Genomic DNA, 25,185 nt, shown 5'->3' with positions numbered 1-25,185 from the left:
GTTTTTTGCCATAAACGACGCATTGCGACGTCTGGCAAAAAACGCCAGTGTGAAAGTAGCCTAATACTATCATACAGCGCTTAATACCGTCATATACATTATATAAAGAATACTATCATAAAGCGCTGAAATAATAACGTCATACAGTGAAGAATACTATCATACAGTGCTGAAATAATACAGTCTTAGGTTAAGTTCACACAGGGCGTTTCTGCTGCTTTTTTTTCTGCAGCAAAACCCGATTTCTTTGCAGGAAAGTAGCTGCGGCAAAAACGCAGGTTTAGGTGCATTTTTGGTGCGTATTTGTGTCTCTTTGTCCATGCTAATGTCCAAACGCTGCAAATAACGATACCTGCGTATTTTCAACGCCCATTCAAGACAATGGGTGAAAACTGCTGAAAGTAGTGACATGCCCTGTGTCCAAAAAGAGCAGCAAAAACAAAATCCTGCTGACAAAAAAAAAATACGTGTGCGCATGAGAATTCTGAAATCTCATAGGCGTTGCTGGTGCTGTAAAAAAAAGCAGCAAAAACGCCCATTGTGAACATTGACAGTGATGAAATAATACGGCTGTACAAACAGCAAGAACACTATGACGCAGTGTATGAAGAATACTATACACCATCCTCTGTGACTGATTGCGACAGTGTGCATATCGCGATACGACTCCGATACTCACACACTACAACAGCGACCGGAGCAAGGAGACCGCTGCCTCACTCACTACTTCTTACACTGCTACTGAGGTAAAGCGAAAGCTGAGCTCTGATTGGTTGCACGGGAATGATAGCTGAGCTCTGATTGGTTGCACAGGAATGAGAGCTGAGCTTTGATTGGCGGACTCATCTGAGCCCCACGCTCGGCTTCTTCCCACTCACACGGACATTTGCCGCCCGCGGCCCCACGTTACCACCCAAGGAAACTTGTAAAGACGGAATTAACCCTTTGAGGCGACGCTGAGGGTTGTTGTGGATTTTTTTCTAGTGGACTCGGCTCGTTATTCGCGGTTATTTTTGCAGCCTTTTGATTGGCCGGCGCCATCACGTGGAAAGTTCCACATTTCAGCTCATCAGCTGCTCAGGAGAGTCCCCGCAGCCGGGTTGTTATGGTAACACTGTAGGACTACATTACCCGTCATGCCCCGGGAGCGTGTCACTGCTCTGACCCCGCCGCGGCGCCGTAGATGGGCAGTCACATGACCGCAGGATCTCCCGAGGCTCCGTCTGTCACATGCACAAACAGCGAGCGGAGCGGCCGCACAGGACGGAGCATGGCCAATGTGGCCAACAGGGTGTCGTGGTCCGGCCGGGAGCAGCCGGAGGAGGCCGGGGAGAGCACGCCGCTGCTGAACGGAGCCGGCAACCGGCAGGTGAGGAGGGACACGGGGGGCTCTGCAGGGGGGACACGGGGGGCTCTGCAGGGGAAGACACGGGGGGCTCTGCAGGGGGGGCACGGGGGTATTCTGCAGGGGAAGACACGGGGGGCTCTGCAGGGGGGACACGGGGGTATTCTGCAGGGGAAGACACGGGGGCTCTAGGGGGGACACGGGGGTATTCTGCTGGGGAAGACGTGGGGGGCTCTGCAGGGGGGACACGGGGGGCTCTGCAGGGGGGACACGGGGGTATTCTGCTGGGGAAGACACTGGGGCTCTAGGGGGGACATGGGAGGTATTCTGCTGGGGAAGACACTGGGGGCTCTAGGGGGGACATGGGAGGTATTCTGCAGGAGAAGACACTGGGGGCTCTAGGGGGGACATGGGAGGTATTCTGCTGGGGAAGACGTGGGGGGCTCTGTAGGAGGACACGGGGGGCTCTAGGGGGGGACATGGGAGGTATTCTGCAGGGGAAGACACTGGGGGCTCTAGGGGGGACATGGGAGGTATTCTGCTGGGGAAGACGTGGGGGGCTCTGTAGGAGGACACGGGGGGCTCTAGGGGGGACATGGGAGGTATTCTGCAGGGGAAGACACTGGGGGCTCTAGGGGGGACATGGGAGGTATTCTGCTGGGGAAGACACTGGGGGCTCTAGGGGGGACATGGGAGGTATTCTGCAGGGGAAGACACTGGGGGCTCTAGGGGGGACATGGGAGGTATTCTGCAGGGGAAGACACTGGGGGCTCTAGGGGGGACATGGGAGGTATTCTGCTGGGGAAGACGTGGGGGGCTCTGTAGGAGGACACGGGGGGCTCTAGGGGGGGACATGGGAGGTATTCTGCAGGGGAAGACACTGGGGGCTCTAGGGGGGACATGGGAGGTATTCTGCTGGGGAAGACGTGGGGGGCTCTGTAGGAGGACACGGGGGGCTCTAGGGGGGACATGGGAGGTATTCTGCAGGGGAAGACACTGGGGGCTCTAGGGGGGACATGGGAGGTATTCTGCTGGGGAAGACACTGGGGGCTCTAGGGGGGACATGGGAGGTATTCTGCAGGGGAAGACACTGGGGGCTCTAGGGGGGACATGGGAGGTATTCTGCTGGGGAAGACGTGGGGGGCTCTGTAGGAGGACACGGGGGGCTCTAGGGGGGGACATGGGAGGTATTCTGCAGGGGAAGACACTGGGGGCTCTAGGGGGGACATGGGAGGTATTCTGCTGGGGAAGACGTGGGGGGCTCTGTAGGAGGACACGGGGGGCTCTAGGGGGGACATGGGAGGTATTCTGCAGGGGAAGACACTGGGGGCTCTAGGGGGGACATGGGAGGTATTCTGCTGGGGAAGACACTGGGGGCTCTAGGGGGGACATGGGAGGTATTCTGCAGGGGAAGACACTGGGGGCTCTAGGGGGGACATGGGAGGTATTCTGCAGGGGAAGACACTGGGGGCTCTAGGGGGGACATGGGAGGTATTCTGCTGGGGAAGACGTGGGGGGCTCTGTAGGAGGACACGGGGGGCTCTAGGGGGGGACATGGGAGGTATTCTGCAGGGGAAGACACTGGGGGCTCTAGGGGGGACATGGGAGGTATTCTGCTGGGGAAGACGTGGGGGGCTCTGTAGGAGGACACGGGGGGCTCTAGGGGGGACATGGGAGGTATTCTGCAGGGGAAGACACTGGGGGCTCTAGGGGGGACATGGGAGGTATTCTGCTGGGGAAGACACTGGGGGCTCTAGGGGGGACATGGGAGGTATTCTGCAGGGGAAGACACTGGGGGCTCTAGGGGGGACATGGGAGGTATTCTGCTGGAGAAGACGTGGGGGGCTCTGTAGGAGGACACGGGGGGCTCTAGGGGGGACATGGGAGGTATTCTGCTGGGGAAGACGTGGGGGGCTCTGTAGGGGAAGACACAGGGGCTCTGTAGGAGGACACGGGGGGGTCTAGGGGGGACACGGGGGTATTCTGCAGGGGAAGACACGGGGGCTCTAGGGGGGACATGGGAGGTATTCTGCAGGGGAAGACACTGGGGGCTCTAGGGGGGACATGGGAGGTATTCTGCTGGGGAAGACGTGGGGGGCTCTGTAGGAGGACACGGGGGGCTCTAGGGGGGACACGGGGGTATTCTGCAGGGGAAGACACGGGGGCTCTAGGGGGGACACGGGGGTATTCTGCAGGGGAAGACACGGGGGCTCTAGGGGGGACATGGGAGGTATTCTGCAGGGGAAGACACTGGGGGCTCTAGGGGGGACATGGGAGGTATTCTGCTGGGGAAGACGTGGGGGGCTCTGTAGGGGAAGACACAGGGGCTCTGTAGGAGGACACAGGGGGGCTCTGTAGGAGGACACGGGGGTATTCTGTAGGGGAAGAGACTGGGGGCTCTGTAGAGGGGACACGGGGGTATTCTGCTGGGGAAGACATGGGGGCTCAGTAGGGGGGACACGGGGGGGTATTCTGTAGGGGGGACACAGGGGTTTTCTGCAGTGGAGGACACGGGGAGTATTCGGCTGGGGAAGACACGGCGGCTCTGTAGGTGGACACATGGGTATTCTGCATAGGAAGACACTGGGGGGCTCTGTAGGGGAAGACACGGGGGTATTCTTCCGGGTGAACACACTGGGGGGCTCTGTAGGGGAAGACACGGGTGGTATTCTTCCGGGTGAAGACACTGGTGGGGCTCTGTAGGGGAAAACACGGGGGTATTCTTCCGGGTGAACACACTGGTGGGGCTCTGTAGGGGAAGACACGGGGGTATTCTTCCGGGTGAACACACTGGGGGGCTCTGTAGGGGAAGACACGGGGGTATTCTTCTGGGTGAACACACTGGTGGCCTCTGTAGGGGAAGACACGGGGGTATTCTTCCGGGTGAACACACTGGGGGGCTCTGTAGGGGAAGACACGGGGGTATTCTTCCGGGTGAACACACTGGGGGGCTCTGTAGGGGAAGACACGGGGGTATTCTTCCGGGTGAAGACAAGGGGGCTATGTAGGGGGGACACGGGGGGTATTCTGCAGGGGGTGCTTTGTTTTGGGGTTCTGCTCTCGGGAGGGCAGTGGTGGAGGATCAGCAGGGCAGTCGTTTCTTCTGACTCTCGATCTGCATCTTGTGTAATAATACTGGGGGAGGGGGCACTTACTTTCTGTGTGGTATTTACACAGGGATTGGTCGTAGCTTGTCACACTGTTGCCCTTTAAGCCGGGGAGGTGAACCTAAGAGGATTACATGTTACTTGGAATGGATCTCAAAAAGGAGATCTTGTCTTAGCCATCTTTTATTCTTCACCCATTTAGGAACTACAGCTCCCAGCATGCTCTTCTATAGATAGTCCGACCCCCTGTATATTCATGACATTAGGGCTTATTTCAGACCATGTTTTGCAGCAGATGTTTTGGCTCTCTAAGGCTGAAAGAGTTAAATTCTGTGCAGATGTCAGCATGCTGGGAATTGTAGTTCTGCAGCATCTGTACACGCTATCCCATCTGGTGTTGTAAGAGCTTTCTTGATGGGGTCCGGAGTGAAGTATCCGCTTTCAGGCTTCTCTGTTCCTTGTACACGTTGCGGAGTTTCACAATAGATCCTGTGGTCTAACACTAAGGAACCCGAAAAATCCAGAATGAGGTAAAACCAGTGGAAACCACACAGAGCACAAATCTCGTACTGCTGCTCCCAGGGGAGTCCTGTACTGGTCCTGAGAAACTCCTGCATATACCCCAGAGCTGCACTCACTATTCTGCTGGTGCAGTCACTGTGTACATACATTACATTACTGATCCTGAGTTACCTCCTGTATTATCCTCCAGAGCTGCACTCACTATTCTGCTGGTGCAGTCACTGTGCACATACATTACATTACTGATCCTGAGTTACATGCTGTATTATACTCCAGAGCTGCACTCACTATTCTGCTGGTGCAGTCACTGTGTAACATAGTAACATAGTAACATAGTTAGTAAGGCCGAAAAAAGACATTTGTCCATCCAGTTCAGCCTATATTCCATCATAATAAATCCCCAGATCTACGTCCTTCTACAGAACCTAATAATTGTATGATACAATATTGTTCTGCTCCAGGAAGACATCCAGGCCTCTCTTGAACCCCTCGACTGAGTTCGCCATCACCACCTCCTCAGGCAAGCAATTCCAGATTCTCACTGCCCTAACAGTAAAGAATCCTCTTCTATGTTGGTGGAAAAACCTTCTCTCCTCCAGACGCAAAGAATGCCCCCTTGTGCCCGTCACCTTCCTTGGTATAAACAGATCCTCAGCGAGATATTTGTATTGTCCCCTTATATACTTATACATGGTTATTAGATCGCCCCTCAGTCGTCTTTTTTCTAGACTAAATAATCCTAATTTCGCTAATCTATCTGGGTATTGTAGTTCTCCCATCCCCTTTATTAATTTTGTTGCCCTCCTTTGTACTCTCTCTAGTTCCATTATATCCTTCCTGAGCACCGGTGCCCAAAACTGGACACAGTACTCCATGTGCGGTCTAACTAGGGATTTGTACAGAGGCAGTATAATGCTCTCATCATGTGTATCCAGACCTCTTTTAATGCACCCCATGATCCTGTTTGCCTTGGCAGCTGCTGCCTGGCACTGGCTGCTCCAGGTAAGTTTATCATTAACTAGGATCCCCAAGTCCTTCTCCCTGTCAGATTTACCCAGTGGTTTCCCGTTCAGTGTGTAATTGTGATATTGATTCCCTCTTCCCATGTGTATAACCTTACATTTATCATTGTTAAACCTCATCTGCCACCTTTCAGCCCAAGTTTCCAACTTATCCAGATCCATCTGTAGCAGAATACTATCTTCTCTAGTATTAACTGCTTTACATAGTTTTGTATCATCTGCAAATATCGATATTTTACTGTGTAAACCTTCTACCAGATCATTAATGAATATGTTGAAGAGAACAGGTCCCAATACTGACCCCTGCGGTACCCCACTGGTCACAGCGACCCAGTTAGAGACTATACCATTTATAACCACCCTCTGCTTTCTATCACTAAGCCAGTTACTAACCCATTTACACACATTTTCCCCCAGACCAAGCATTCTCATTTTATGTACCAACCTCTTGTGCGGCACGGTGTCAAACGCTTTGGAAAAATCGAGATATACCACGTCCAATGACTCACCGTGGTCCAGCCTATAGCTTACCTCTTCATAAAAACTGATTAGATTGGTTTGACAGGAGCGATTTCTCATAAACCCATGCTGATATGGAGTTAAACAGTTATTCTCATTGAGATAATCCAGAATAACATCCCTCAGAAACCCTTCAAATATTTTACCAACAATAGAGGTTAGACTTACTGGCCTATAATTTCCAGGTTCACTTTTAGAGCCCTTTTTGAATATTGGCACCACATTTGCTATGCGCCAGTCCTGCGGAACAGATCCTGTCGCTATAGAGTCCCTAGAAATAAGAAACATTACATTACTGATCCTGAGTTACATCCTGTATTATACTCCAGAGCTGCACTCACTATTCTGCTGGTGCAGTCACTGTGTACATACATTACATTACTGATCCTGAGTTACATCCTGTATTATACCCCAGAGCTGCACTCACTATTCTGCTGGTGCAGTCACTGTGTTTACATACATTACATTACTGATCCTGAGTTACCTCCTGTATTATACCCCAGAGCTGCACTCACTATTCTGCTGGTGCAGTCACTGTGTACATACATTACATTACTGATGCTGTATTATACCCCAGAGCTGCACTCACTATTCTGCTGGTGCAGTCACTGTGTACATACATTACTGATCCTGTATTATACCCCAGAGCTGCACTCGCTGTTCTGCTGGTCTGTGTGCGGTCACTGTGTACATACATTACATTACTGATCCTGAGTTACATCCTGTATTATACTCCAGAGCTGCACTCACTATTCTGCTGGTGCAGTCACTGTGTACATACATTACATTACTGATCCTGAGTTACATCCTGTATTATACCCCAGAGCTGCACTCACTATTCTGCTGGTGCAGTCACTGTGTACATACATTACTGATCCTGAGTTACATCCTGTATTATACCCCAGAGCTGCACTCACTATTCTGCTGGTGCAGTCACTGTGTACATACATTACATTACTGATGCTGTATTATACCCCAGAGCTGCACTCACTATTCTGCTGGTGCAGTCACTGTGTACATACATTACTGATCCTGTATTATACCCCAGAGCTGCACTCGCTGTTCTGCTGGTCTGTGTGCGGTCACTGTGTACATACATTACATTACTGATCCTGAGTTACATCCTGTATTATACTCCAGAGCTGCACTCACTATTCTGCTGGTGCAGTCACTGTGTACATACATTACATTACTGATCCTGAGTTACATCCTGTATTATACCCCAGAGCTGCACTCACTATTCTGCTGGTGCAGTCACTGTGTACATACATTACTGATCCTGAGTTACATCCTGTATTATACCCCAGAGCTGCACTCACTATTCTGCTGGTGCAGTCACTGTGTACATACATTACATTACTGATCCTGAGTTACCTCCTGTATTATATCCCAGAGCTGCACTCACTATTCTGCTGGTGCAGTCACTGTGTACATATATTACATTACTGATCCTGAGTTACCTCCTGTATTATACCCCAGAGCTGCACTCACTATTCTGCTGGTGCAGTCACTGTGTTTACATACATTACATTACTGATCCTGAGTTACATCCTGTATTATACCCCAGAGCTGCACTCACTATTCTGCTGGTGCAGTCACTGTGTACATATATTACATTACTGATCCTGAGTTACCTCCTGTATTATACCCCAGAGCTGCACTCACTATTCTGCTGGTGCAGTCACTGTGTACATACATTACATTACTGATCCTGAGTTACATCCTGTATTATACCCCAGAGCTGCACTCACTATTCTGCTGGTGCAGTCACTGTGTACATACATTACTGATCCTGAGTTACATCCTGTATTATACCCCAGAGCTGCACTCACTATTCTGCTGGTGCAGTCACTGTGTACATACATTACATTACTGATCCTGAGTTACCTCCTGTATTATACCCCAGAGCTGCACTCACTATTCTGCTGGTGCAGTCACTGTGTACATACATTACATTACTGATCCTGAGTTACCTCCTGTATTATACCCCAGAGCTGCACTCACTATTCTGCTGGTGCAGTCACTGTGTACATACATTACATTACTGATCCTGAGTTACCTCCTGTATTATATCCCAGAGCTGCACTCACTATTCTGCTGGTGCAGTCACTGTGTACATATATTACATTACTGATCCTGAGTTACCTCCTGTATTATACCCCAGAGCTGCACTCACTATTCTGCTGGTGCAGTCACTGTGTACATACATTACATTACTGATCCTGAGTTACATCCTGTATTATACCCCAGAGCTGCACTCACTATTCTGCTGGTGCAGTCACTGTGTACATACATTACTGATCCTGAGTTACATCCTGTATTATACCCCAGAGCTGCACTCACTATTCTGCTGGTGCAGTCACTGTGTACATACATTACATTACTGATCCTGAGTTACATCCTGTATTATACCCCAGAGCTGCACTCACTATTCTGCTGGTGCAGTCACTGTGTACATACATTACTGATCCTGTATTATACCCCAGAGCTGCACTCGCTGTTCTGCTGGTCTGTGTGCGGTCACTCTCTGCCTCCTCACATCTGACATTCTGCACGTTGCTGACTCTGTAGGTGACAGTTATGGTATAATGCCGCCATCCACACGTCTACAGTCCTGTCTCCTACACGGTCACCGTCTCCTCTGTGACTCATCTGGCTGATAACAGAGAGTAATAGATCACATTGTAGCAGGGTGGTGTATGTGGAGGGCAGGGGCTCGGCTCTGGACATTAGTATGTGCCCCCCTTCCTCGCCACGCTGATTTCTTACATAACAGGCGAGCGGCGTCTCGTTTCCTGCGCGGACACTGAGCCGCCATTCACAGCACAAACGGCCGTGTAATGCGCTAAACCCAGGATACATTCATCAGCAGAACTGTCAGCGGCCGAGAGATGGCTGATCACAGAGAGCAATAGCTGGGCTCATGTGTATTGCAGTAACCACCTCTTACCAGTCTGCAGTGGCTGATAACAGAGAGCTGTAGACCACCTCAGACTGTCTCCACTGATGGATGACAGCCGTCATTATTGTGCATTCACTTGTCCTGCACTCAGTCTCCAGTGGCTGATAACAGGGAGCAATAGATGTGAAGCGGGTGACTGAGCGATATGACTGGTGAGATGTTTGTGGTGCAAACACAGCGATGATCGGAGCGATTATCTCGGCTGCTGCTGATATAACAGGCCTGCGGCCTCCGGGCAGTCGGCCATGAGGACGGAGATTATACTAATCAGCCCTGATCGCGAGGGCAGGGGCTACCGCACCGCCCCTTTAATAAGTCATTTTACAGCTTTCTAAGTAGCATAGTTCCTTTTCATGGCGAAACCTCAAATTCTGCTTCCTGCTCCGAACCCTTCCTCTTTCTGATCTGTCTCCGGTCATCCATTTAAAGGGGAAGTCCACTTGTATCAGGGCGGGGTAACTGGTAATTAGCCCCTCCCCTTTCATATATTCATAATTAATAGATATTTTTCCCCCTTTTTAGTTTCCCGGTTCTGTTTTCTTCCGCATTGGGCAGCTGAGCACCGTGGACCTCGGCGACGAGAACCGCGAGCTGGTAAGGGGTTAATCCATGCACATCCATAGCTGAGATTATAGATCTGCAGCCTTCATATTAGGCCACGTTCACACGATCAGTATTTGGTCAGTGTTTTACATCAGTGTCTGTCCAAGAGCAGGAAAAGTATAATAGGAACGCGTCACCACGGCTGTATTATCACCACTGCTGGATCCGGCCTCTGCCCTCCCGGCCGCCACAGGTCGCCTCTGCCCGCCCGGCCGCCGCAGGTCGCCTCTGCCCGCCCGGCCGCCGCAGGTCGCCTCTGCCCGCCCGGCCGCCGCAGGTCGCCTCTGCCCGCCCGGCCGCCGCAGGTCGCCTCTGCCCGCCAGGCCGCCGCAGGTCGCCTCTGCCCGCCAGGCCGCCGCAGGTCGCCTCTGCCCGCCTGGCCGCCGCAGGTCGCCTCTGCCCGCCCGGCCGCCGCAGGTCGCCTCTGCCCGCCCGGCCGCCGCAGGTCGCCTCTGCCCGCCAGGCCGCCGCAGGTCGCCTCTGCCCGCCTGGCCGCCGCAGGTCGCCTCTGCCCGCCAGGCCGCCGCAGGTCGCCTCTGCCCGCCCGGCCGCCGCAGGTCGCCTCTGCCCGCCCGGCCGCCGCAGGTCGCCTCTGCCCGCCCGGCCCCAGCAGGTCGCCCCTGCCCGCCCGACCACCGCAGGTCGCCTCTGTCCTCCCAGCCGCCGCAGGTCGCCTCTGCCCTCCAGGTCGCCTGTGCCCGCCCGGCCGCCGCTGGTCGCCTGTGCCCGCCCGGCCGCCGCAGGTCGCCTCTGCCCGCCCGGCCGCCGCAGGTCGCCTCTACCCGCCCGTCACTGCCATTATACTGAATTTTCTGTTTTTGGATGTTTTACAGGAAACAGAGCTCTCATCTCCAGTCATTAAGGAAATCCCGCACAACGAGAACCTCCTCTCCCTGAAATATGAGGTGACCCCCCAATGTTGGGTGTTGTAGTTGTCTCTGAACCTTCATCAGCCGCTTAGGAAATTGCACAAATGACAATTCCTTGCTGTGTAAATCCCCAGCTCCCAGGATGCGACTCCCAGCGCATTCCTACTGATGGTTTCCACCATTGATAGAAGGGGAATAGAGTGTGCAGTCAGCTGAGGTGTCGTTTCAGTGTGTCACTCCTCTCTTGTAGAGCCTGGATTATGACAACAGTGAGAACCAGCTGTTTATGGAGGAGGAGCGCAGGATCAATCACGCTGTGAGTATAACCCCCAACATTAACTATTGGCATGAGGTTGTTAACGTATTTGTGAACTGCAACTCCCAGCAGGCCGTTAAGGCAGCTGCAGAGGTTGTGTGTGGTTGATAACTGCAGAGAATAGCGGCTCAGTGACCGATGTCTCTGGCAGGCGTTCCGCACCGTGGAGGTGACGCGCTGGGTGATCTGCGGGATGATCGGGATCCTCACCGGACTCATCGCTTGTTTCATTGACATCATGGTGGAGAAGCTGGCGGACGTGAAGTACCAGGTCATCAAGAGCAGTATCCTCCGCCGGGGGGCCGCCAGAGCAGTGTAAAGGGGGGTGCCATAGCAACCAGTATGGTCTCTTTGCACCTTACTCCTGAAACGCTCTGTGCTGCTGTGGTACCCACCCCTGACGCCCTCTGTGCTCCCCGCCTTTGGCGCCCTCTGTGCTCCCCTGACTCCCTCTGTGCTTCCCCCGGCGCCCTCTGTGCTTCCCCCGGCGCCCTCTGTGCTTCCCCCGGCGCCCTCTGTGCTCCCCACCCCTGACCCCCTCTGTGCTCCCTGACGCCCTCTGTGCTTCCCCCGGCGCCCTCTGTGCTTCCCCCGGCGCCCTCTGTGCTTCCCCCGGCGCCCTCTGTGCTTCCCCCGGCGCCCTCTGTGCTTCCCCCGGCGCCCTCTGTGCTTCCCCCGGCGCCCTCTGTGCTTCCCCCGGCGCCCTCTGTGCTTCCCCCGGCGCCCTCTGTGCTTCCCCCGGCGCCCTCTGTGCTCCCCACCCCTGACCCCCTCTGTGCTTCCCCCGGCGCCCTCTGTGCTTCCCCCGGCGCCCTCTGTGCTTCCCCCGGCGCCCTCTGTGCTCCCCACCCCTGACCCCCTCTGTGCTCCCTGACGCCCTCTGTGCTTCCCCCGGCGCCCTCTGTGCTTCCCCCGGCGCCCTCTGTGCTTCCCCCGGCGCCCTCTGTGCTTCCCCCGGCGCCCTCTGTGCTTCCCCCGGCGCCCTCTGTGCTTCCCCCGGCGCCCTCTGTGCTTCCCCCGGCGCCCTCTGTGCTTCCCCCGGCGCCCTCTGTGCTTCCCCCGGCGCCCTCTGTGCTTCCCCCGGCGCCCTCTGTGCTTCCCCCGGCGCCCTCTGTGCTTCCCCCGGCGCCCTCTGTGCTCCCCACCCCTGACCCCCTCTGTGCTCCCTGACGCCCTCTGTGCTTCCCCCGGCGCCCTCTGTGCTTCCCCCGGCGCCCTCTGTGCTTCCCCCGGCGCCCTCTGTGCTTCCCCCGGCGCCCTCTGTGCTTCCCCCGGCGCCCTCTGTGCTTCCCCCGGCGCCCTCTGTGCTCCCCACCCCTGACCCCCTCTGTGCTTCCCCCGGCGCCCTCTGTGCTTCCCCCGGCGCCCTCTGTGCTTCCCCCGGCGCCCTCTGTGCTTCCCCCGGCGCCCTCTGTGCTTCCCCCGGCGCCCTCTGTGCTCCCCACCCCTGACCCCCTCTGTGCTCCCCGACGCCCTCTGTGCTTCCCCCGGCGCCCTCTGTGCTTCCCCCGGCGCCCTCTGTGCTTCCCCCGGCGCCCTCTGTGCTTCCCCCGGCGCCCTCTGTGCTTCCCCCGGCGCCCTCTGTGCTCCCCCCGACGCCCTCTGTGCTCCCCCCGACGCCCTCTGTGCTCCCCCCGACGCCCTCTGTGCTCCCCCCGACGCCCTCTGTGCTCCCCCCGACGCCCTCTGTGCTCCCCTGACTCCCTCTGTGCTCCCCTGACTCCCTCTGTGCTCCCCTGACTCCCTCTGTGCTCCCCTGACTCCCTCTGTGCTCCCCTGACTCCCTCTGTGCTCCCCTGACTCCCTCTGTGCTCCCCTGACTCCCTCTGTGCTCCCCTGACTCCCTCTGTGCTCCCCTGACTCCCTCTGTGCTCCCCTGACTCCCTCTGTGCTCCCCTGACTCCCTCTGTGCTCCCCTGACTCCCTCTGTGCTCCCCTGACTCCCTCTGTGCTCCCCTGACTCCCTCTGTGCTCCCCTGACTCCCTCTGTGCTCCCCTGACTCCCTCTGTGCTCCCCTGACTCCCTCTGTGCTCCCCTGACTCCCTCTGTGCTCCCCTGACTCCCTCTGTGCTCCCCTGACTCCCTCTGTGCTCCCCTGACTCCCTCTGTGCTCCCCTGACTCCCTCTGTGCTCCCCTGACTCCCTCTGTGCTCCCCTGACTCCCTCTGTGCTCCCCTGACCCCCTCTGTGCTCCTTGCCCCTGACGCCCTCTGTGCTCCCCTGACGCCCTCTGTGCTCCCCACCCCTGACCACCTCTGTGTTTGCCGCCCCTCACGCCCTCTGTGCTCCTGACCCCCTCTGTGCTCCTTGCCCCTGACGCCCTCTGCTCTTTTTGTTGTATTCTTTCCCTTAACCCTTCTCGTCAGATATTGATAAGTTCACGGAGAAGGGCGGCCTGTCGTTCTCGCTGCTGCTCTGGGCGACACTGAACGCGGTCATCATCATGGTGGGCTCCCTGATTGTCGCCTTCATAGAGGTAAATCTGACGGAGGGGCTTTCTTATAACGGACGCCATCGGGGGGGCTCTCGCCTGATATTTTGGGTTCTTTCTTCCAGCCAGTCGCGGCCGGCAGCGGAATCCCACAAATCAAGTGTTTCCTGAACGGGGTGAAGATCCCCCACGTGGTGCGACTCAAGGTAAGGAACGAGAACAAGATCTCCCAAATAGTCTTCTACTCCAGTCACATTCAAAGCTGCATTCGAGACTTCACAATCCTTCCAGTTGTCTTTGGGCGGTTACTTTCTGTTGTCACCGGCTGCAGAGCGTTGTCAGGTTTTTTAAGGGACACGATCCAGAGGCTCTGGCAATTGAGATGCAGCTTTGGTTGTGATTGGAGAGGAAGCAACGTTGCTGCATAGAGCTGTGCGAAACTCCGCACTGGACTGTGTGTGACATCTGTCTGTCTGCAGACCCTGGTGGTGAAGGTGTGCGGGGTCATCCTGTCCGTAGTCGGGGGACTCGCAGTCGGGAAGGTCGGTGGCGTCTTTCCTTATCCTTTGTTGTTGCAGGCAGCGCGGTACGTGTAGTAAAGTCTCATCATTCTGTATTTAGGAAGGGCCCATGATTCACTCCGGAGCCGTGGTCGCAGCCGGCATCTCTCAGGGAAGGTCGACCTCTCTGAAGAAGGATTTCAAGGTCAGTGATGTTATGTAAGATCCTGCGGGGGGCGACACTGAGCACGACGGAGGAACACTGATCCTCTCCCACTGTCATACGCTGTGTATACAGGGAGCTCCCCCTAGTGGTGGCTGCAGACAGGATCTTATGTATCTCTGTATACAGGAAGCTCCCCCTAGTGGTGACTGCAGACAGGATCTTATCATGTATCTCTGTATACAGGGAGCTCCTCCTAGTGGTGACTGCAGACAGGATCTCATCATGTATCTCTGTATACAGGGAGCTCCCCCTAGTGGTGACTGCAGACAGAATTTTATGTATCTCTGTATACAGGAAGCTCCCCCTAGTGGTGGCTGCAGACAGGATCTTATGTATCTCTGTATACAGGAAGCTCCCCCTAGTGGTGACTGCAGACAGGATCTTATCATGTATCTCTGTATACAGGGAGCTCCCCCTAGTGGTGGCTGCAGACAGGATCTTATCATGTATCTCTGTATACACGGAGCTCCCCCTAGTGGTGACTGCAGACAGGATCTTATCATGTATCTCTGTATACAGGGAGCTCCCCCTAGTGGTGGCTGCAGACAGGATCTTATCATGTATCTCTGTATACAGGGAGCTCCCCCTAGTGGTGACTGCAGACAGGATGTTATCATGTATCTCTGTATACAGGGAGCTCCCCCTAGTAGTGACTGCAGACAGGATCTTATCATGTATCTATGTATACAGGGAGCTCCCCCTAGTGGTGGCTGCAGACCGGATCTTATCATGTATCTCTGTATACAGGGAGCTCCCCCTAGTGGAGGCTGCAGACAGGATGTTATCATGTATTTCTATATACAGGGAGCTCCCCCTAGTGGTGACTGCAGACAGGATGTTATCATGCATCTCTGTATACAGGGAGCTCCCCCTAGTGGTGACTGCAGACAGGATCTTATCATGTATCTCTGTATACAGGGAGCTCCCCCTAGAGGTGGCTGCAGACAGAATATTATCATGTATCTCTGTATACAGGGAGCTCCCCCTAGTGGTGACTGCAGACAGGTTCTTATCATATATCTCTGTATACAGGGAGCTCCCCCTAGTGGTGACTGCAGACATGTTCTTATCATATAGCTCTGTATACAGGGAGCTCCCCCTAGTGGTGTCTGCAGAGAGGATCTTATCATGTATCTCTGCATACAGGGAGCTCCCCCTAGTGGTGACTGCAGACAGGATCTTATCATGTATCTCTGTATACAGGAAGCTCCCCCTAGTGGTGGCTGCAGACAGGATCTTATCATGTATCTCTGTATACAGGGAGCTCCCCCTAGTGGTGGCTGCAGACAGGATCTTATCATGTATCTCTGTATACAGGGAGCTCCCTCTAGTGGTGACTGCAGACAGGATCTTATCATATATCTCTGTATACAGAGAGCTCCTCCTAGTGGTGACTGCAGACAGGATCTTATCATGTATCTCTGTATACAGGGAGCTCCCCCTAGTGGTGACTGCAGACATGATCTTATCATGTATCTGTATACAGGGAGCTCCTCCTAGTGGTGGCTGCAGACAGGATCATATTATGTATCTCTGTATACAGGGAGCTCCCCCTAGTGGTGGCTGCAGACATGATCTTATCATGTATCTGTATACAGGGAGCTCCTCCTAGTGGTGGCTGCAGACAGGATCATATTATGTATCTCTGTATACAGGGAGCTCCCCCTAGTGGTGGCTGCAGACAGACAGGATCGTATCATGTATCTCTGTATACAGGGAGCTCCCCCTAGTGGTTACTGCAGACAGGATCTTATGTATCTCTGTATACAGGGTGGTATATAGTGGTGGCTGCAGACAGAATGTTATCATGTATCTCTGTATACAGGGAGCTCCCCCTAGTGGTGGCTGTAGACAGGATCTTATCATGTATCTCTGTATACAGGGAGCTCCCCCTAGTGGTGGCTGCAGACAGGATCTTATCATGTATCTCTGTATACAGGGAGCTCCCCCTAGTGGTGGCTGCAGACAGGATCTTATCATGTATCTCTGTATACAGGGAGCTCCCCCTAGTGGTGACTGCAGACAGGATCTTATCATGTATCTCTGTATACAGGGAGCTCCCCCTAGTGGTGACTGCAGACAGGATCCTATCATGTATCTCTGTATACAGGGAGCTCCCCCTAGTGGTGACTGCAGACAGGATCTTATCATGTATCTCCGTATACAGGGAGCTCCCCCTAGTGGTGGCTGCAGACAGAATCTTATCATGTATCTCTGTATACAGGGAGCTCCCCCTAGTGGTGGCTGCAGACAGGATCTTATCATGTATCTCTGTATACAGAGAGCTCCCCCTAGTGGTGACTGCAGACAGAATCTTATCATGTATCTCTGTATACAGGGAGCTCCCCCTAGTGGTGGCTGCAGACAGAATCTTATCATGTATCTCTGTATACAGGGAGCTCCCCCTAGTGGTGGCTGCAGACAGGATCTTATCATGTATCTCTGTATACAGGGAGCTCCCCCTAGTGGTGGCTGTAGACAGGATCTTATCATGTATCTCTGTATACAGGGAGCTCCCCCTAGTGGTGACTGCAGACAGGATCTTATCATGTATCTCTGTATACAGGGAGCTCCCCCTAGTGGTGACTGCAGACAGGATCTTATCATGTATCTCTGTATACAGAGAGCTCCCCCTAGTGGTGACTGCAGACAGAATCTTATCATGTATCTCTGTATACAGGGAGCTCCCCCTAGTGGTGGCTGCAGACAGGATCTTATCATGTATCTCTGTATACAGAGAGCTCCCCCTAGTGGTGACTGCAGACAGGATCTTATCATGTATCTCTGTATACAGGGAGCTCCCCCTAGTGGTGGCTGCAGACAGGATCTTATCATGTATCTCTGTATACAGGGAGCTCCTCCTAGTGGTGACTGCAGACAGAATCTTATCATGTATCTCTGTATACAGGGAGCTCCCCCTAGTGGTGGCTGCAGACAGGATCTTATCATGTATCTCTGTATACAGGGAGCTCCCCCTAGTGGTGGCTGCAGACAGGATCTTATCATGTATCTCTGTATACAGGGAGCTCCCCCTAGTGGCGGCTGCAGTTTGTTTCCTCGCCTCCTCTCATGTGTTTTCTCTCCTCAGATCTTTGAATACTTTCGCAGAGATACAGAGAAGAGAGACTTTGTTTCTGCAGGAGCGGCGGCCGGAGTCTCCGCAGCGTTCGGGGCCCCCGTGGGTACGGTCTCTTTATCCAGAACCAGAAATAAATGTCAGGATGGCGCAGTGCTGACGGGGTGTAACGTCCCCTCCCGGGGGGTTCCCCTCTGACAGCTGTTCCTTCGTTTTAGGATCCGGCCGTCTTTATATCTGTACAGTTATAATTACAGGAGCGGTTGCCATTTGTGGCCTTTTTATGCCCCTTTTCCGGCTATATTTGGTTTGCTGCAGTCTGTGGACTTGCTGGTAATTGTAGTGTCACAACAGCTGTTAAGCCGCGGCCTGCAGAACATATGCCTGAAGGATTTGTCAGCGACAACTCTGTAATCTCCAGATTAATGTTGGCCGATGCTGCAGATATTTTGCTACCCGACGCATCATGTGGTGTCCTCTAGTCACAGCTAGAGCTGCGGCACTGCGGAGCATGAAGTTACCCTCCTAATACTGCAGCAGAGCGTGCATGTAAAGCCTTGCAGGAAACCAGTAGGATTTAAGCTGCAGCTCTGGATGTGACTGGAGTAGAAGAGCGGTGGTCACCTGTACTAATTATGGGGGTCTCTCCGCAGGCGGGGTGCTCTTCAGCTTGGAGGAAGGAGCTTCTTTCTGGAACCAGCTACTCACCTGGAGAATAGTGAGTACAGGTGTAGAATAAGGCCGGGGCTGCATGCTGGGAGTTGTAGTCTCACATCAGCTGCAAAGCCGCAAGTTGTGGACCCCTGCTGAGGTCGGGTGCCATGACGTGCTGTGTCCACAGGGGGCGTTGTCCCCGTCACATCTAGTCCTGGAGGCAGAGGACCGGTGGGGGGTGAAGGGTCACAAGGACGGGCTGACGCCGCTGGTCTCACATCAGACGCTGCGGACTGAACGCAGCTCTGGAGGCGACTGGGGTAGAAGGATGGTGGTCATTGTGGAAGGACGATGACCGCAGCTCTGGGGGTGACTAGGGATTGAGGATGTGTCCAGTAGATGTTTTCCATCTCACCGATTCTCTGCTCTCCTCCCCCAGTTCTTCGCCTCCATGATCTCCACCTTCACCCTGAACTTCGTCCTGAGCTTCTACAACCACAAGCCGGGCGACCTGTCCAACCCCGGCCTGATCAACTTCGGGAGGTTCGACACCGACGTGAGTATCATCTGCATGTGTGTCCTCTAGAAGGACGACCCCCTGCTGGGGTGGTTGTTCGTAGGCGCTGCCTCCTGTTGGGGTTGTTTGTAGGCACTGCCTCCTGCTGGGGGGTTGCTTGTAAGCGCTGCCTCCTGCTGGGGGGGTTGTTTGTAGGCGCTGCCTCCTGCTGGGGGGTTGCTTGTAGGCGCTGCCTCCTGTTGGGGGGGTTTGTAGGCGCTGCCTCCTGTTGGGGGGGTTGCTTGTAGGCGCTGCCTCCTGTTGGGGGGGTTGCTTGTAGGCGCTGCCTCCTGTTGGGGGGTTTGTAGGTGCTGCCTCCTGCTGGGGGGGTTGTTTGTAGGCGCTGCCTCCTGTTGGGGGGGTTGCTTGCAGGTGCTGCCTCCTGTTGGGGGGGGGTTGCTTGTAGGCGCTGCCTCCTGTTGGGGGGGATACTTGTAGGCGCTGCATCCTGCTGGGGGGGTTGTTTGTAGGCGCTGCCTCCTGTTGGGGGGGTTGTTTGTAGGCGCTGCCTCCTGTTGGGGGGGTTGCTTGTAGGCGCTGCCTCCTGTTGGGGATGCTGCTTGTAGGCGTTTTCATATATATATATTTTATATATTTATTCATACTTAATGTATGTATATTATATTTTTGGGTTATGGTGTTCTTATAATTTTTTTTTGTATATTCGATGCGGACATGTGTGTCCTCATGACACATTGTATATTATTTCTTATCACGGTTGTTCATCATCCTTTGTCCTTTTTCTTTTTTCCTTCTTTCCCCTTCTTTCCTTCCCTTTTCCTTTTATTTTTTCCCTTATTTATCATTATCATTTTTATATTCCTTACATTAGTGGGCACGAGTTACTGTTTATTATCCGGCTGTCGGCCGGCACACTAAGGGCTCGTATGGGACACACACTTTTGTTTTCCGGATTGTGACCCCACTGTGCGCATGTCTGTCGGCCGCGCAGCGTCTGGGGCATTGTGGGCGGCGCCGGGTGATGACTCGTGCGGCTCAGTGACGTCAATCGGACGGAACTGGCCGCGGCGCCATCTTTGGTCGCTGCTTATGATGCAATTCCCGGCTGTGTGTGCGGGAACATGCGCCGCATCATGTGGCGCTCATCTACAATCATTTGGGGGGTCTTTAAATAGCAGCCTTAGTCATCTAGCAGCACCAGCCCCCTGACGAAGCAAACGCGAAACGCGCGTTGGGGCCACAGCGCGGTGTCTTTCTGTCGGCCATCTCTGAGGGGTAAGGATTGGAGGTTTATATGTGACTCTTTGATACATTATGTAGTGGCGTGAGTCAGTGTACAGGGCTCAGTTACCGGTCCACATGGACTTAACCAATGAAACATTTAAATGAAATACATTTAGCCTCCTCCTCTCTCCTTGGTATTTTTATGGCACTATGCACTTTAAGGGAATGATTTTTGGCACCAGTCTTACCCCGCGCTGTCTTTATCTGTGCTACCATAGCCATCCATCTGTTTATCATATTCTGTTTTTGTACTAATATCTACTGTATTATTAATATTATTATTGTTTGGTTTTTCAATAAAGTTGATTTTTTATGGACTATTACTCCAGTTTTCTTGTCTGAAATAATGTAGTTTTGGGAGTGTCCTATTATCTAATTGTAGTGGTTTTTTCTGTACTGGGCTCCCCTATTCTGGGTTGTGAGCATGGTACAGAAGTTCCATATGATCTTTTTTAGTTTGGGCTTATTATATGCTTGTAGGCGCTGCCTTCTGCTGGGGGGGATGTTTGTAGGCGCTGCCTCCTGCTGGGGGGTGGGGATGTTTGTTTGTAGGCGCTAGCTCATGCTGGGGGGGGGGGGTTGTTTGTAGGCGCTGCCTCCTGCTGGGGGGGATGTTTGTAGGCGCTGCCTCCTGTTGGGGGGGTTGTTTGTAGGCGCTGCCTCCTGCTGGGGGGTTGCTTGTAGGCGCTGCCTCCTGCTGGGGGGTTGCTTGTAGGCGCTGCCTCCTGCTGGGGGGTTGCTTGTAGGCGCTGCCTCCTGTTGGGGGGTTTGTAGGCGCTGCCTCCTGTTGGGGGGGGTTGCTTGTAGGCGCTGCCTCCTGTTGGGGGGGTTGCTTGCAGGTGCTGCCTCCTGTTGGGGGGGTTGCTTGTAGGCGCTGCCTCCTGTTGGGGGGGATACTTGTAGGCGCTGCATCCTGCTGGGGGGGTTGTTTGTAGGCGCTGCCTCCTGTTGGGGGGGGTTGCTTGTAGGCGCTGCCTCCTGTTGGGGATGCTTGTAGGCGCTGCCTCCTGTTGGGGATGCTTGTAGGCGCTGCCTTCTGCTGGGGGGGATGTTTGTAGGCGCTGCCTCCTGCTGGGGGGGGGGGAGGTTTGTTTGTAGGCGCTAGCTCATGCTGGGGGGGTTGTTTGTAGGCGCTGCCTCCTGCTGGGGGGGGGGGGGTTGTTTGTAGGCGCTGCCTCCTGCTGGGGGGGGGGGGGTTGTTTGTAGGCGCTGCCTCCTGCTGGGGGGGATGTTTGTAGGCGCTGCCTCCTGCTGGGGGGGGGGGGGGTTGTTTGTAGGCGCTGCCTCCTCCTGGGGGGGATGTTTGTAGGCACTGCCTCCTGCTGGGGGGGGGGGGGTTGTTTGTAGGCGATGCCTCTTCTGAGGGGATTGCTTGTAGGCGCTGCCTCCTGCTGGGGGGGGATGTTTGTAGGCGCTGCCTCCTGCTGGGGGGGGATGTTTGTAGGCGCTGCCTCTTCTGAGGGGATTGCTTGTAGGCGCTGCCTCATGCTGGGGGGATGTTTGTAGGCGCTGCCTCCTGTTGGGGGGGGCCACACAGCAGCACGTTGTAGATGACCAGGTTATACATTCATCCCCTATACTGTGGGTTTGGGTGATGGATGTATTTAGAGGGACAACCCCTTTAAGAACCCCCGTCTTCACACACTGCTCCTCGCCCGTCCTTCCTCTTTCTGACGACCCTTCCTGGAAATTCATCTTCTCTGAGCAAAATATTCCTTTCCTCTAAGTCACAGTCATGTCGGTCTGCCGGAGCCGAGATGTGCAGCCCTCGTGTCATGGACTGAGCTCACTATATAGAAGTGACTCATTGTAACAGACCCTCAGCTGTGCGAGGAGGACTGGCACAATCTTCAGTCTGTATAAGCGGAGATCTTTATACATCAGTTCCTCGCCATTTTGAAGTATATTGGAAAGTTGCAGAATTTATTATTATGCAACATGGTCGATTCAGAACCTAGAAGACGTCACAATGTGGGGGGATAAGAAGGGTCTGTGGTGTAAGAAAGTGTAAGACACACGTCCCATTGTTCTCCTCACAACAAGGCCTCGGTTATTCCCTGCATGTGACCCCCATCGCGTGTTCACATTACACGGACGCTGCCCCCACTCCACACAACCCGTCCTCTGAGAATATATATATATATGTGTGTATGTAAGAAAGCGGCTCACAAGGGAAGCTCGTGGTCTAATGGCCGAAATCTGCACCCTCAGGGGTCCTGAAGATGAAACAACCCGACCACTGCATAAATCATTACCAGTATGTTCCCTTCCCGAGCGTCCTGTACTAATGTCCCCAGTCACAACTCAGATCAATAATCTCCTTAGGCTACGTTCACATTAGCGTTGCACCGCCGTGCGTCGGCGACGCAACGCACGCTAAAACGCGCGCAAACGCGCGCGTTTTGCGACGCGTGCGTCGTTTTCCGACGAAAATCAGACGCACAGAAAATGCTACATGTAGCGTTTCCTTGCGTCCGACGCTAGCGTCGGAAACGACGCACGTGGCGAAAAACGCCACCAAAACGACGCACGCGTCCCCTATGTTAAACATAGGGGCGCGTCGCCGCTGCGTCGCCGGCGCAACAGCGACGCACATTGGCGGAACGCCAATGTGAACGTAGCCTTACTGATTAGTTATATAATCATGTCACACCCTGATATAACTACTATAATACTGCCCCTATGTACAAGAATATAACTACTATAATACTGCCCCTATGTACAAGAATATAACTACTATAATACTGCTCCTATGTACAAGAATATAACTACTATAATACTGCCCCTATGTACAAGAATATAACTACTATAATACTGCTCCTATGTACAAGAATATAACTACTATAATACTGCTCCTATGTACAAGAATATAACTACTATAATACTGCCCCTATGTACAAGAATATAGCTACTATAATACTGCCCCTATGTACAAGAATATAACTACTATAATACTGCTCCTATGTACAAGAATATAACTACTATAATACTGCTCCTATGTACAGAATATAACTACTATAATACTGTCCCCTATGTACAAGAATATAACTACTATAATACTGCCTCCTATGTACTGGAATATAACTACTATAATACTGCTCCTATGTACAAGAATATAACTATTATAATACTGCTCCTATGTACAAGAATATAACTACTATAATACTGCTCCTATGTACAGAATATAACTACTATAATACTGTCCCCTATGTACAAGAATATAACTACTATAATACTGCCTCCTATGTACTGGAATATAACTACTATAATACTGCTCCTATGTACAAGAATATAACTACTATAATACTGCTCCTATGTACAAGAATATAACTACTATAATACTGCTCCCTATGTACAAGAATATAACTACTATAATACTGCCCCTATGTACAAGAATATAACTACTATAATAATGCCCCTATGTACTGGAATATAACTACTATAATACTGCCCCTATGTACAAGAATATAACTACTATAATACTGCCCCTATGTACAAGAATATAACTACTATAATACTGCCTCCTATGTACTGGAATATAACTACTATAATAATGCCCCTATGTACAAGAATATAACTACTATAATACTGCTCCCTATGTACAAGAATATAACTACTATAATACTGCCTCCTATGTACTGGAATATACTATAATGCTGCCCCTATGTACAAGAATATAACTACTATAATACTGCACCTATGTACATGAATATAACTACTATAATACTGCTCCTATGTACATGAATATAACTACTATAATACTGCCCCTATGTACAAGAATATAACTACTATAATACTGCCCCTATGTACAAGGATATAACTACTATAATACTGCCCCTATGTACAAGGATATAACTACTATAATACTGCCCCTATGTACATGAATATAACTACTATAATACTGCTCCTATGTACAAGAATATAACTACTATAATACTGCCTCCTATGTACTGGAATATAACTACTATAATAATGCCCCTATGTACAAGAATATAACTACTATAATACTGCTCCCTATGTACAAGAATATAACTACTATAATACTGCCTCCTATGTACTGGAATATAACTACTATAATAATGCCCCTATGTACAAGAATATAACTACTATAATACTGCTCCCTATGTACAAGAATATAACTACTATAATACTGCTCCTATATACAAGAATATAACTACTATAATACTGCCCCCTATGTACAAGGATATAACTACTATAATACTGCCCCTATGTAGAAGGATATAACTACTATAATACTGCCCCTATGTAGAAGGATATAACTACTATAATACTGCCCCCTATGTACAAGGATATAACTACTATAATACTGCTCCTATATACAAGAATATAACTACTATAATACTGCCCCTATGTACAAGAATATAACTACTATAATACTGCCCCCTATGTACAAGGATATAACTACTATAATACTGCCCCTATGTACAAGGATATAACTACTATAATACTGCCCCTATGTAGAAGGATATAACTACTATAATACTGCCCCTATGTAGAAGGATATAACTACTATAATACTGCCCCTATGTAGAAGGATATAACTACTATAATACTGCCCCCTATGTACAAGAATATAACTACTATAATACTGCCCCCTATGTACAAGGATATAACTACTATAATACTGCCCCTATGTACAAGGATATAACTACTATAATACTTCCCCTATGTACAAGGATATAACTACTATAATACTGCCCCCTATGTACAAGGATATAACTACTATAATACTGCTCCTATATACAAGAATATAACTACTATAATACTGCCCCCTATGTACAAGGATATAACTACTATAATACTGCCCCTATGTACAAGGATATAACTACTATAATACTGCCCCTATGTACAAGGATATAACTACTATAATACTGCCCCCTATGTACAAGGATATAACTACTATAATACTGCCCCTATGTACAAGGATATAACTACTATAATACTGCCCCTATGTACAAGGATATAACTACTATAATACTGCCCCTATGTACAAGGATATAACTACTATAATACTGCCCCTATGTACAAGGATATAACTACTATAATACTGCCCCTATGTACAAGAATATAACTACTATAATTGTTTTGGTTGTTTTGCAGGAGAACAGTTACAAGTATTTTGAGCTTCCGATCTTTATACTGATGGGAGCGGTAGGTGAGTGTGGTGGCGGTGATAGTTATGCTGTTATGTGCGGTATGATATCATTGTG

General features: G+C 52.0%; 1 protein-coding gene across 1 annotated transcript in view; it reads left to right on the top strand.

The window, feature by feature from the left end:
• The first annotated feature begins 1,181 nt into the window (after positions 1-1,181).
• The window catches only part of CLCN7 (chloride voltage-gated channel 7), a 35,469-nt gene continuing 11,465 nt past the window's right edge, over positions 1,182-25,185 (top strand). The window contains exons 1-13 of the mRNA XM_069734735.1: positions 1,182-1,369; positions 10,000-10,071; positions 10,914-10,985; positions 11,200-11,265; positions 11,417-11,549; positions 13,633-13,742; positions 13,823-13,903; positions 14,177-14,239; positions 14,319-14,402; positions 17,512-17,605; positions 18,153-18,217; positions 18,593-18,709; positions 25,076-25,130. Of these exons, the coding sequence (XP_069590836.1) occupies positions 1,184-1,369; positions 10,000-10,071; positions 10,914-10,985; positions 11,200-11,265; positions 11,417-11,549; positions 13,633-13,742; positions 13,823-13,903; positions 14,177-14,239; positions 14,319-14,402; positions 17,512-17,605; positions 18,153-18,217; positions 18,593-18,709; positions 25,076-25,130 (1,198 nt within the window). The 5' untranslated portion in view covers positions 1,182-1,183. The remainder of the gene's footprint in view (positions 1,370-9,999; positions 10,072-10,913; positions 10,986-11,199; positions 11,266-11,416; positions 11,550-13,632; positions 13,743-13,822; positions 13,904-14,176; positions 14,240-14,318; positions 14,403-17,511; positions 17,606-18,152; positions 18,218-18,592; positions 18,710-25,075; positions 25,131-25,185) is intronic.

This window comes from Ranitomeya imitator, chromosome 7 (assembly GCF_032444005.1).
Source record: "Ranitomeya imitator isolate aRanImi1 chromosome 7, aRanImi1.pri, whole genome shotgun sequence".
In the NCBI taxonomy this organism is placed as follows: domain Eukaryota; kingdom Metazoa; phylum Chordata; class Amphibia; order Anura; family Dendrobatidae; genus Ranitomeya; species Ranitomeya imitator.
The sequence above is the reverse complement of the archived record's forward strand: the minus strand, read 5'-3'. Positions and strand labels throughout refer to the sequence as shown.